At 39.3% G+C, this 13698-nt stretch overlaps 1 protein-coding gene across 2 annotated transcripts in view; it reads right to left on the reverse strand.

The window, feature by feature from the left end:
- Positions 1-13698, reverse strand: part of LOC122638570 (HEAT repeat-containing protein 6) — a 44169-nt gene that overhangs the window by 4352 nt on the left and 26119 nt on the right. The window contains exons 17-24 of one of the 2 annotated variants that reach the window (XR_006329480.1): positions 11982-12077; positions 11792-11886; positions 11628-11691; positions 11462-11552; positions 11298-11371; positions 9892-10164; positions 9722-9790; positions 6556-6662 (exon numbers count right to left, since the gene is read on the reverse strand). Coding sequence is in view for 1 of the 2 variants with exons in the window: in XM_043831428.1 (XP_043687363.1) it covers positions 6556-6662; positions 9717-9790; positions 9892-10164; positions 11298-11371; positions 11462-11552; positions 11628-11691; positions 11792-11886; positions 11982-12077 (874 nt within the window). In the remaining variant the exon portion in view is untranslated. Of the gene's footprint in view, positions 1-6555; positions 6663-9716; positions 9791-9891; positions 10165-11297; positions 11372-11461; positions 11553-11627; positions 11692-11791; positions 11887-11981; positions 12078-13698 lie in introns of both variants that reach the window. The other variant, XM_043831428.1, reaches the window with a different exon arrangement.

Consider the following 13698-nt stretch of genomic DNA (forward strand, 5'->3'; position numbering starts at 1 on the left):
ATAGGAATGCCACCTCAGCCTAATCCTATTAGGAATTCCTAATCCAACTAGGAATACCAAAAATAGAGATCGGCTGAGGGAATAAACAGAAAATAAAAGAAAAAATAAAAGGAGGACAAAACATACTATAACTAGGACTAATTACCCCAATCGGGTAAGTAGCCTATTTCAACACTACCCCTCAAGTTGGAGCATAAATATCAACCATGCCCAACTTGACCAGAATAGGATGAAAAACCTTTCCACTTAAACCTTTAGTGAACACATCAGCAAGCTGGTCAACAGATTGTACAAAAGGAACACACACCAACTCGCCTTCCAACTTTTCTTTAATAAAATGCCTGTCAACCTCCACATGCTTGGTACGATCATGCTAAACAGGGTTGTGAGCAATGCTATTAACAGCCTTGTTGTCGCAATATAACATCATGGGAAGATGAACAGGAGTACCAATATCTTGTAATAAACCTTTGAGCCATAACATTTCACAAATACCTTGTGCTATAGCACGAAACTCAACTTCAGCACTAGACCTTGCCACTACGTTCTGCTTTTTACTACACCACGTAACAAGGTTGCCACCAACAAAAGAGCAATAGCCAGAAATGGACTTTCTATCAGAGGAACCAGCCCAATCTGCATTAGTATATGCTTCAACACGAAGATGACCATTCAGAGACAAAAGAATACCTTTTCCCAGTGCGGACTTTAAATACCAAAGAATCCGGATAACAGCATCCATGTGAGAGGAATGCGGATCATGCATGAACTGACTGATCATACTCACAAATATTGCTATGTCAAATCTTGTATGAGACAGATAAATGAGCTTACCAACCAATCTTTGATAACGACCTCTGTCGACAGGAGTTCCCTCCTTTTCTTTAAGTCTGGTAGTAGCATCCATAAGTGTATCAGAAGGATGACACCCTAGCATCCCAGCCTCTGTCAATAAATCTAGGATGTACTTCCTTTGAGAAAGAAAGATGCCTTTAGAAGACCGAGCAACTTCTATCCCTAGAAAGTACTTTAGTTTTCCCAGATCATTTATTTCAAATCCTTGCCCAAGGTAAGTCTTCAACTGGGTGATTTCATGATTGTCATTCCCGGTCACCACAATATCATCCACATAAACTATTAAGAGGGTTACCTTTTCACCATTTTTCTTGATAAGCAAGGTATGATCAGCATTGCTCTGCTTATAACCCTCAGAGGCCATTGCCTTGTGAAATCATCCAAACCAAGCACGGGGGGACTGTTTCAGCCCATATAAAACATGTTTCAATTTACAAACTTTCCCGCTAGTTTTATCATAAGAGAAACCAGGTGGAATGTCCATATACACTTCCTCGTCAATATCTCCATGGAGGAAGGCATTCTTCACATCTAATTGTTGTAACTCCCAGCCCAGATTCACTGCACAAGAAAGTAGCACTCTGACGGTGTTTAATTTCGCAACTGGTGCAAAAGTCTCCTGATAATCGATCCCATAGGTCTAAGTAAATCCCTTTGCAACCAAACGTGCTTTGTATCGATCCACAGTGTCATCTACCTTCTGTTTCACCACAAACACCCACTTACATCCAACTGGTTTCTTTCCTGGAGGAAGAACCACAAGTTCCCATGTATCATTCTTTTTTAAGGCTAGCATTTCTTCCATCATTACTGCTTTCCACTTTCCATCTGTAAAAGCTTCCTGCCAATTTTGGGGAATACGAACAGAAGAAAGAGAAGAGAAAAATGTACGAAATGATAGAGAAAGGGAGTCATAAAAGACTACATGAGAAATGGGGTACCGGGTACAAGCCCGAATACCTTTACGGTGAGCAATAGGTAAATCAGGAAAAGAAGGAGAAGATATGTTACCTGGAGATTGATCTGGTTCCAGGACCGACAACTGTGGTGGTGCTGGTGCTACAGTGGATGGGAACTGCTTGTATTTGAAAAGTCCCCTGTGATAGGTTTTGAGATTAGAGTCGTTAATTTTCTTCTGAAATTCCCTAATGGTTTGTTGGACTGGAGTCATCTCCCCCTGAAGGGAATTGTCACCAATAGGATTTTCAGCATCTCCTAAGTTCTCCCCCTGAGGAAAATCCTGTGGGGGACCATCAGAGGGAAGAGGGGTGGAAGTAACAGTCGGTTGAGGGGTGGGATAAACAGGTGGTTGGACCCGGGTCTTGGTTTGTACGGGAAGGTCCACCATCACATCTTCACTGAAAGTCTCCCCCTGAAGAGGTGTGGATTGATAATAGGAGAGAGTTTTATGAAAGATAACATCCATACTGGTGAAGGTACGACGTGTAGGAGGATGGTAACACTTATATCCTTTTTGGGAGGGAGAGTATCCCAAAACAATACAACGGACCCCACGGGGCTCGAGCTTGCCCGAAGATCGGGTATCACGAACATAACAGACACAGCCAAAAACTTTAGGTGGGACGACAAAGGAGGAAGAACCCTGCAATAAAGAAGCAAGGGTGGCAAAGTCAAGGACTCGAATAGGGAGCCTATTGATGAGGTAGGCAGCAATCAGGACAGCATCTCCCCAATATTGGGAAGGGACAGAATGGGCAAACATAAGAGCCCGAGTCACCTCAAGGAGGTGGCGGTTTTTCCTTTCAGCCACACCATTTTGGGCTGGGGTATCAACACAACTTGTTTTATGGAGTATACCATAGGCAACAAGGTATTGTTGGAACTGACCATCCATGTATTCTTTAACATTGTCACTTTGCAATATCTTGAGAGTAGCAGTGTATTGGGTTTGAATCATCTTATGAAAATTTTGAAAGAAAGAAAAAACTTCACTTTTGTTGTACATTAAATAAACCCATGTACTCCTCGAATAGCAATCAATGAAAGAAACAAACCAACGATGGCCTTTGAGAGATGGTTTCCAGCTAGGCCCCCAAACATCAGAATGAATAAGAGTAAAAGGAGAAGAACTTCTCTTATTAGAAATAGAGTAAGTAGAACGATGTTGTTTAGCCAAAACACAGGCCTCACCAAAAAAATCATCTTTATGACATTCTTTAGCTAATGCTGGAAATAAAAGAGATAATGTTCCTAAAGGGGAGTGACCTAGTCTGTTATGCCATTGTTGAAGTTCAGAAGAAACTAACGCGCTTTGATGTATGGGAAAAGACAAAGGTGGTGGTGAAGTAGGGCTCCCATTATCAAGTAGGTACAATCCACCATGCATCTTACCACATCCAATCGTCGCCCCCGTTGCCAGATCTTGAAACACACAGTGGGAAGGAAAAAAAGTTACTTTACAATTTAAATCACGGGTAAGACTACTGATGGAAAGAAGATTAGTGGTAAATTTAGGAATATGTAAAACAGAGGATAACTGTAAGCTAGTAGTACAACTGATAGAACCCTTCCCAGAGATAGAGGAGAGCGAGCCATCAGCCACCCGCACTTTATCTTTACCAGATGTAGGAGAGTAACGAGTAAAGAGGCTGGAGGATCCAGTCATATGATCAGTGGCACCGGAGTCTATGATCCAGGGAGAGGAGACTACCGATGCACAGTGACCAGCAAAAGAAATACCTGAGTGGGCTAAATGTGAACCTGGAGGAGTGGAAGAACTGGCAGGTGTTGATGTAGTAGAAGCAGCAAAAGGCTGTAACATATGATGGAAAGCCCGAAGTTCATCCTTGGATAGTCCAGTGTCAGTAGGAGGAGCAGGAGTGACAGCCTCAATATGATTAGCTTTGTTTTTCGATTTTCAAGCAGCACGTTTAGCCTCAAAGTCGGCTGGTTTGCCATGTATCTTCCAACAGGTGGCCTTAGTGTGCCACAACTTGCCACAATGCTCACATTTAACAGCTGTTTTCTCAGATTTAGAAGTATCAGCAATGCTAGGAGTAGAACCAGCCCCAGTGTGCAAGGCTGATCAATCAGGAAGAGTAGTGTTAAGCATAGCAGCTCTTCGGCGATCTTCACTATTAACCAAGGCATAGGACTGTTCCAATGTAGGGAAAGGATCTTTGCCAAGAATCTGAACCCTAATTGGGTCGTATTCCACATTAAGGCCAGCCAAAAAATCATACACCCTAATTTTATCGACATGCTTTCTGTAGGCAGCAATGTTAGTGGCATTAGTGGGGTGATAATCAGAGTAATGATCAAGTTCTTGCCAACACTTGCGGAGCTCAGCATAGTATTGAGGGATGGATAAATCATTATGCTTGGTGTCATGGATTTTCTTCCTTAATTCATAAACCTGAGCATCATTCCCTACCTATGAATAGGTGTCTCTGGCAGCCTTCCATATCTGGGCAGCAGTGTCTAGGAGAAGGTAGTCCGGTGCAATTGAAGGATGCATAGAATGAATAAGATATGACATGACCATGGAGTCAGTAGATAACCATTTAGTCTAGGCAGCTCCCTCTTCAGTAGGGATAGGAGTAGTGCCTGTAAGGTGTCCTGTGTAGCCATGGCCAGCAATCGTAAGGTAAGTGGATCTGGACCACATTAAATAATTTGTTCCATCTAGTTTGGTGGGAGAAGCAAAAGGAAGATACTCTGGTCGAGAAGATCCATCAGAGTCAGCTGAAGTGATGTCAGACATCATGTAAGTGTAGAAGATACGGGTTTTAGGATTCCCACAAATTTAGCCGTCAAAAATAGCTCAAACTAGGATCGAAATCTCTGCAGGTGGTAGGGAATATGTCTTCAAAAATTCAGAACCTTCTGATGATGGAAAAAGAAACCCTAAATTTGAAAAAATTTAGGAAAAGCTGAATGAAAATCAATTGCAGGTTTGAATCTGATGTAGTGGGATTCAAAGCTGCAATCTGAAAGTAAAGGAGGTGTAGATCAACAGAGACAGGGATCAATCTCCAAAGAAACACAGAAATCCAGCTTGAGAAGAAGCAGCTCGATCTGTTGGAGGAAACCTGCGGCAGATCTTATCACACCCAAGGTTGTATAGTCTTCAGTGAGGTGTCATTAAGGGCAGCAGCTAAACCTTCATTGGATCACCTCAAAGTTGCTGCCCTGAGTGAGATAGAGAGTCCAAGAGTGGTGGAGAAAACCAGAGGCCGAGAGAGTTTAGAGAGAGAGAAAACCTAAAAAAACTCGAGGGGCTGCTCTTTAGATCAAAGGAGGCTCTAATACCATGTAAACAGCCTTGAGAATGAATGCTTGAATGATCAAAATCGATCATCCAGGCCCTTTATTTAAAATAAACAGAATTACAACTAATCAAAGTAGGAATAGGAATGCCACCTCAGCCTAATCCTATTAAGAATTCCTAATCCAACTAGGAATACCAAAAATAGAGATCGGCTGAGGGAATAAACAGAAAAAAAGAGAAAATAAAAGGACAAAACATACTATTACTAGGACTAAATACCCCAATCGGGTAAGTAGCCTATTTCTACAGTATCAAACCAGGTTTAGCCCTTATTTACGTCAAATATCATTTAAGTAAATATTTTACACTTTTTATAATATTATTCATAAATAAGCAAATACCCCCTTATTTGAATCCAATAAAAATAGTTAATAAACAAATTTATGAATAAAAAGTCAACCCCAAAAGGGCAAAATGAGACCACGTTAAAGTTTAAAAGGTGGAATCTTCTTTAATTTTCTAGAATCCCTCATTCTTTGCCTTCACTGTTCAAACTCAACAAAGACCCACCCCTTCCCAATCAAACATACTAAGTATGAGGTCTGACCTCCAAAATCAAAGATTCAGAGCACCAGACAGCACTAGTTTGTCTTCTCCATTATTTTCACATCTCTCTTCAACTAACCAAGACCGAACCCTTCCCAATCAAACATGCTAAGTATGAGGTCCGACCTCCAAAATCAAAGATTCAGAGCACCAGCCAGCACTAGTTTGTCTTCTCCATTATTTTCGCATCTCTCTTCAACTAACCAAAACCCAAACTTCCTGAACCATAGAAAGAGAAGTCATAGTTTCTGATTCAAATGCTCAATGACATGGAGCAGCAGTCGTTCAGTAGTTCATGTCCCTACACTTGAAGGGTCAAAGTTACAGACATGCAAGCTTCTTCATATTGGCCATTGGCGGTCTACAGCACCCTGGAGATTCCTAATACTAAAGAGGCTTGACCGAAGTTGAGTTCCTTCTCTACTGATCTGTGTTGTGAACTAGTGAAGAAGAGCATCTTTTCTTCTTTCTTTTTCTTTTTTCAATCAGTCATAAGTTTAACTATATCTACTCAATTTTTTTTTCTTAACCAGATATCCAATATCCGGATGTCTTATCAGATATGGGTATGTTCAGATGTTTCATATCTGAAAAAATATTTGATCGGATATCAGATATCCAATTAAATAAACGGATCAAATATGGATATCTGAAATTAACCAATGTGTGATGAAGTGAACATGTCAACTGAAATTGAGCCCTAACGGAACTGCCATGTGGTGATGGTGCTAGATTGGCTTCTGCCCTCATCTGTGCCGGAAAAAACAACCCATTAAGGAAACTTTCACCTAAGGCAGGCAAAACAAACATCATATTGTAAAATAATGACATTGGGAAACAGGACCCAAACATTGCACTCTTACCCAATCTTGATGCTGGCACAGCCAACGCTGCAGCAGCATGTATCCTGATTTTAAAATTAGAAGAATCACGAAGAAGAAGTAGAAGAATACTGAAAACAGAAGGAGCCCTGCCATCAAAAGTTAAGATATAGATTAGTAACAAAAATTAGTCACATATTTGACTTTTACAGAGAAAGACAAGCATTTCATGCATGCACTTTGCAGACAAATGTGCATAGTTCTCTTGGCATCTAGATGACCCAGGGCATTGGAGGGGGCGTGGACGTCAAGGCGACACGAACAAGACGCCTAGGCAATGCTTGACAAGTATGCAAATGAACATGCGGTAATCATTTTCATGTATCTGTATGCCATTATTCCTGATTGCCATCAACTGAGAGAGAGAGAGAGAGAGAGTATAAGCCAGCTTTGATCCTGCCTGCCAGAAACCACCAAGGTTCTGGCACATTCACATGTCTTTTAGGTTCATAATTATGCTTTGGCTCTTCATAAATGGGAAACTTTTGTGTGAAATTTTATAGTGTAGTTTTTTAAATTTTTTAGTTGGAAAGGACAACTTTATTGAAAGAAGAAAGTGAATACAAAAATTATCCCAGTCCTGCTGCATAGAGCTGTAAACAAAGCTCCCAACAACATTGATTCTCAATACTTAGTCAACAGTTAAACCATCATAACTGAATTTCAGGCCTTCAGCAGCAAAAGACTCGAGAATATTTTGCCTTTATACTCTATGAAACTAAGTCAAATGTTGGCTCGAGATGCCACTACAGTTTTTAAGGATGGTCCCCCCGGAACGGAACAAAAAAAAGTACACCCCATCATGGTGAACCTCTCCTTGTGATCGGGATGAGATAGATGCCTTCCCCCCGGGGGGCAGATCGAATCGGAGTTTCCTTTTCGTATCTCTTTTCTCTTTAGATCACTGTTCGGGGTGAGTAGCAGAAAATATAAGAAAAAGCTTAATGGAAAGCTGTTCTCCGCACCCCAAAAGTCCACATCGGCAGGAGACAGCATGCACTCACTGATTGTATTTATATTATGCAAAAAGAAGTTCAGTAAAGACTAAAATATCTACTGATTCCAGTTTGAACTAGTTGTCCTGATTTTGATCATCAAAATTGTTTGGCAAAAAGCTACGAAAAATTATTAGGAAAATGAAAAAGAAAAAGTCATACCAATAAGAAAACTGATAATAAAAAAAAAAATCTGTCCGTAATCGATTGGTCAGGCTCGACTCTGACTCCCATTCAAATTTTGGCTCTAAAATACAGTGACGTGCTAGCACCATTTTAACCTCGTTCAATCAATTCTGGTTTGGTCCAATTATAAAACTATAGAAGCCAAATTTTTGGTCAATGAAATATTAAAATAAATGATGCCATCCCTAGTTTAGGGAATACTAAAATAAATGATGCCATCCTCAAGACCCAAAAAATTTGCCGCAAAGGGGTGGAATAAGATGTCCACAGTTTGGGTTCAGTAAAAGATTTGGGTAACTTGTGTAGGGCATGGAAAAAGTTACTAAATAGAAGAAATCAAAACAGATTAATGGTCAAAGTTTAGCACAACCCAAACCTGACCGAAGTGCCCAGGGGTTCAGCGAATGAAACTGGATGCTGACACAAAACCTACCAACTCACACCATTAGGGACAGGGTGAGTACTCCAGTCACTCATCTAACCTACACCAGTGCCTAGGGGTAAATAATACTAAAAAACCATGTATCATAGCTACAATACATTTGAGAAAGAATAAAAAAAATTCAGTACAATGGGTTAACCACGTATAATTAAATTACAGAATGTGTCAGTATCAACAAAAAAAAAAAAAATGTCTCCTGAATTAATTTCATTTTTTGGTTTTAGACTTTTAATCTATAGAAATTTACAAATTTGTACAAGCAAATAACAAATATTAGAAGTATGATTGTTACCCTGGTATATGAGTTTATTTTTATAAATTATTTACCAAAAGGAAAAGTTTATTGGTGGAATGCAGAAAGGTTAGAGCACAAGGTGCATAATCTAAAAGCAAGGGGTTTTCCCAGATTTCAGTTGCCCACATCATTAATGTGGATTTTTGTCACTTGAGTCCATATTTCTGATTCAAATCTTTGCATGTGTGTGTGTGTTTGTGTTTTGTGTGCATACATGTATAATACATATCCAAATAAATAAATATCTAATATACACCCAACCAACCAGGATTCCTAAAGAACGTCCATCAACATTCAAATTTCCCCTTCCAGTGGAGCCCACCACAATTGAACTACATCACTTCCGCCCAAGAATCGATCAGAGAATTCCAATCCCTAGTCACAGATGAAAACTGATCGTATGCTTCTAAATAAGCTATTTGCCACGGCTGCATGTGATATTGTAATTGTTATTTTATTAGCAACCCCGCGAACATCACTACATCAAACCATCAATCCTCCAACAATATTGCATTTTTTTTCCTCCTATCAGGACAATAATAATGCAGAAACAATGATTCAGTTTTTGTTCAACTTATCAAGGCCTTATAACACTAAATTGTTTTTTCCATAGTTCTAATTTGGACTCATCCTTGCTCTCTCGTTCATGATTCTGCAAATAGCAAATACAAAGGGGTAAGTTCCGAAAATGAATATCCATTTTAATAGCAAATTCCAGGGGGGTAAACAAGGGGTTCTTTTATGTAGTACTTCAATTGTTTTAGTAGGCAGACTGGTCATATTGTAGCTGGCTGATGATTTGTACTCTCTTTATCTCATTAAAAAAAGTTATTATTTGTCCCCAAAAAGAGAGAGGGGAGAGAGCGCAATTTATTAATCTATGTTTTATACGAGTTGAAATTTCTCATTCGAGCTTAATTATATTATTTTGAACAGTCCTCAAACTATTGATCCTTGAGCATATATTAGCCATAGCATTATTCAAATTTTCCCAAACATATACTTGCAATTCCTAACAGATATTTTGAGGCCCCCTTAAAGTTCAGTAGATTTTGCTTAACTTACATTTCATGGTCTCTGTCTTTACCTAATTATCAATACATCATTATCAAGGATATTAAATTTGCACCACGCATATCAAGAATAGAAACATACAAATGAAAATTCCATTTTGAATCTTAAGAGTATTCCAACCATGCAAGTAGATAAATTAATTTCTACTTACCAGACCATATCTTGCAGCCTCAATGTCTCATTCAGAAATAAATTGCTTAAAGCATGACAAACATTCCACTGTACCTGTTGAACATGTCATGAAGCCAAAATAGAATCCAATAAGTTTTTCAAACAAATATCATAGAGAGAAGTCAACATTGCAATGCAGCATGAGACAATAATACCTTCACATTTCCAGTTGTTACACAAGAAAGAAACGCCTGCACCATTCTCTCCAGCCAAAAGGAATCTCTCAGAGAAGCTGTCTCAATGATGCTTCTTGAAGTATGTGCACCGTGACTAGATTTAGAATCATTGTTTGCTGGCAACAATCCAATGTTGTGCATTGTTGGAGATACACCCATATGATCAACTGACTCATCATGAATACTAGATACACTTGTAAATTGGACAAATCTAGAAAGATTCCCAAGAGCCCTCACAGCATTTGATTTGACCTAATCATTTCATTGAACAAACAAGAGTTCATAAGCTACAACCAAAGGTACTTAATGAATTTTTCGTGAAGTACAGATGCCATTGACTTGGTGATGCTTTTCAATGAGGAAAAAAGTAATGTTACACAATAAAAAAATCAAAAGTAAATAAGCAAACAATACAGCCCCGAACTCAAAGAACCTAACAGCAATAGATAATAAAATTCAAAGAATTACTTCTTCAGATTTTTGTTTCATTGATGCCTAAGGATGAGGACTAATGTCATTGCCATTTCTTCGCAATGATAAGGAAAACTCAATCACATGCTGCTTCATAATTATGCTTAAATTAAAAAAACAATCAATTGATATAATTGGGAAGATGGAAGTATGACAACTGTCGTGCTAGACCATTGCTGCCACATGGCAGCCTGCCTAGCACTCAAATTTAGTGCACAGTTAGGCCCATACATCCCCTATCTACCTGTAATATTTCAGCCCAATCAGAGTTTCACGTGGAACAAAAGAGAGTGAAAAAAAAAAGTTAAAAGGTTGAAGGTAGGCATTAAACAGCAAGGAAAAAACCAACATAAGGGGGCCATAAGGTTGACATGTACCACAAAAATTGACACATGGCTAATCCGTTGAGACCCTACCTATCCAATGGCAGGAATTTGCCACATCATCACCCATGTGGCTGTGCAAAGCCAGCACAACCATACTGAAGAAAGCTAGGGTGAATTAAACGTTCCCTGCAAGCCCAACACTCAATATGAAATGTCCTTAAAAAACATGGCACCAAAGGCAGGAGACAGGAGAAAGTCTGGTAAGCAAAAGCCACTAATTAGGTTGTTAGCATGTGCTCATTTTATCTTGTTGGTGAGGTATGTTTATCGAGATAAGAAATGGATTTCTTTTGGGTTTGTTGGGCACACTTCTGCTGTTCTCTTGTTCTAATTATTGAGGTGGGACAGATGTGTGGATGGAGACTTATTTTTCTTTTTCTTTTTCTTTTTGTTTTTTTTTTTTGGGGGGGGGGGGACACTCTTCCCCTCCACCTGTATGTTTGAAACTTTTGTTGGTAATAAAGAAAAGAAAAAGAAATAACATGAGCTAATGACACAATTACGTTCCAGCAGTTAAGACCACTTTACCTTGTCACCATCTTTTGTTAACCTCAAAGCACACTCAGCCAAAAGCGCAATTGAGTGGGAATCAGTCTTTGGATCTACACTACAAAACAACGAAGAATCATGAAATCTAGATTATAGGATGCTAACTATGCACAATTTAAATGGTCTCAAACCCCTAAACCCACCTGCAGCTTGCCCCTCCAAGATTGAATCATTTGCTCTATGACGGAGAGAATCACAAATGTTAGCCAAAGCCCAAGAGGCTGTTATTCGCACCTGAAGCAACAAATAATCAAGGGAAATGCCTTCAATCTTCTACACTAAAATTCTTCAAAAGTTGACAAAACTTACCGAGACCAAGGGATCATGCGTGTTAAACTCAGCAGCATGTATAAACTTCTTGAGGATCTCTGGCCTACAATATTGAAATTACTCATAAATAATCTGATCCAAGTTTTTAAGTAAATGGAATGGCAAAACTTTCTGAGATCACACAAAAAGGACATCTGAATCACCTGTATGACATTTGTGGAAAACATGCCATGACACCAATGGCTCGACAAGCAACTGATCTGACTGAAGCAATCTCATCAGTTAAGGCTGCACTGATCTACAACCATTTTGCAGGAACCAAAAACATAACTCCTTTTATCCAGTAAACTAGAAAACAATAAACGAGCAAGTAAATGTTCTATCATGACTTACAGAAGAGGAAAGAACGTAATCCTGCTTTTCCTTTGTGAGAGAGAAGAAAATGGAGGAAGTTATACCCGCAAAACAAGTAAGTGATGCAGCTCTTACCTGCCAATAAAAAGTTAGAGAACCTCCACAAATGAAAAAGAATTGCCCAGCCTGCATCCAGTAGATCAAATAGAAGCTAGCCTTGCAATTCACATGCAATAAATGGTTTCGTCTGTTTTCAACTGAGAAAACACTTTATCAACAAAAGAATTTCAATCCCAGAAAACAGGGTGCAAGTGAATTGCATGTCTGCCAGTTATGGAAGAAATGGTAAGCAATTGCATGTAGTGGATGGAGAAAAAGAACAAACCAACTGGGTCTGATCAAATTCCACAAGATGCCACAAGAAATTTGGAAAACATTCGAAAACTTGAATGAGTTTAAGTTTAGCCAAATCAAATTAACAAGTAGACATGACTTTTCATGTCTGTAGGCATTAAACCATTCTTCATAACTAAAAACTATATTTTGATTCAAGCAGGCATAGATTATTTCAAATACCTAGGCAGCAGAAAACTAGTATCAAGCAGCATACACATGAACAAGATAAAGTGGGTTACATAGAAAGGAAATAATACTGCATACCCATAATGCATAAATGAATGAACGCAATATCATATTTACTAAAGCCATTCAAATAATGGAAGATGAAGAAATATAAATCAGTATCAGTCATTAAAGTATCCCCATCGATAAGACTGTTGATACACAGTTGTGTACACTTCCTAACAGCTCGAGCTTTTGGGATAATCAGCCGTAACATGGTGTTAGAGTTAGACTTTAGGTTATGTAAGAAAGAAGGAGAGAAGAAGAAGAAGGAGACAAGAAGGAAGAGAGGTGAAGAAATGGAAGAGAGAAGAAGAAGGAGACAAGAAGGAAGAGAGGAGAGACGAGACCGATTGTAATGTGTTGTGTTGGAGATTATTCTCTCCACACCTATATTACTCAAATAACAACTCTTAACATATTACATCCAACATCCCTAGGGAGGTAAAAGGTAAAAAGAAAAAAAAGAAGAAATTACATAATAAGGGAATTAGATAGAGTCCAGTACCTAAAGTACCCCTAGGGCATAAATTTTAATAACTCTAACACTCCCCCTCAAGCTGGAGAATAAGAATCATGCATTCCCAGCTTGCATAGGAGAGTACCAAACTGAAGAGAGGCAAGTGCCTTGGTGAAGATGTCTGCCAGTTGATCACCAGTCTTTAGAAAAGGAGTACAAATGCACCCAGAGTCTATCTTCTCCTTGATGAAGTGTCGATCAACTTCAATGTGCTTGGTTCTGTCACGTTGTACTGGATTGTGGGCAATACTGATAGCAGTCTTGTTGTCACAGTAGAGTCTCATAGGGCCTTCAGTGTCAAACCCCAGTTCCTGCACTAGTCTTTTCAACCATATGAGTTCACACACTCCATGAGCCATAGCTCTAAATTCTGCCTCGGCACTGGATCTAGCTATAACAGACTGTTTTTTGCTTCTCCATGTAACCAAGTTACCTCCCACAGAGGTACAATAGCCGGAGGTAGACCTCCTGTCTATGATGGATCCAGCCCAATCAGCACCAATAAAACCTTCCACTCTTAAGTGGTTGTGCCTGGCATACAACAGTCCTTTCCCTGGGCACGACTTCAAATATCTAAGAATGCGATACACAGCATCTAAATGGCCACTCTTGGGG

The sequence above is a fragment of the Telopea speciosissima genome, chromosome 9 (assembly GCF_018873765.1).
Source record: "Telopea speciosissima isolate NSW1024214 ecotype Mountain lineage chromosome 9, Tspe_v1, whole genome shotgun sequence".
NCBI classification, from domain to species: domain Eukaryota; kingdom Viridiplantae; phylum Streptophyta; class Magnoliopsida; order Proteales; family Proteaceae; genus Telopea; species Telopea speciosissima.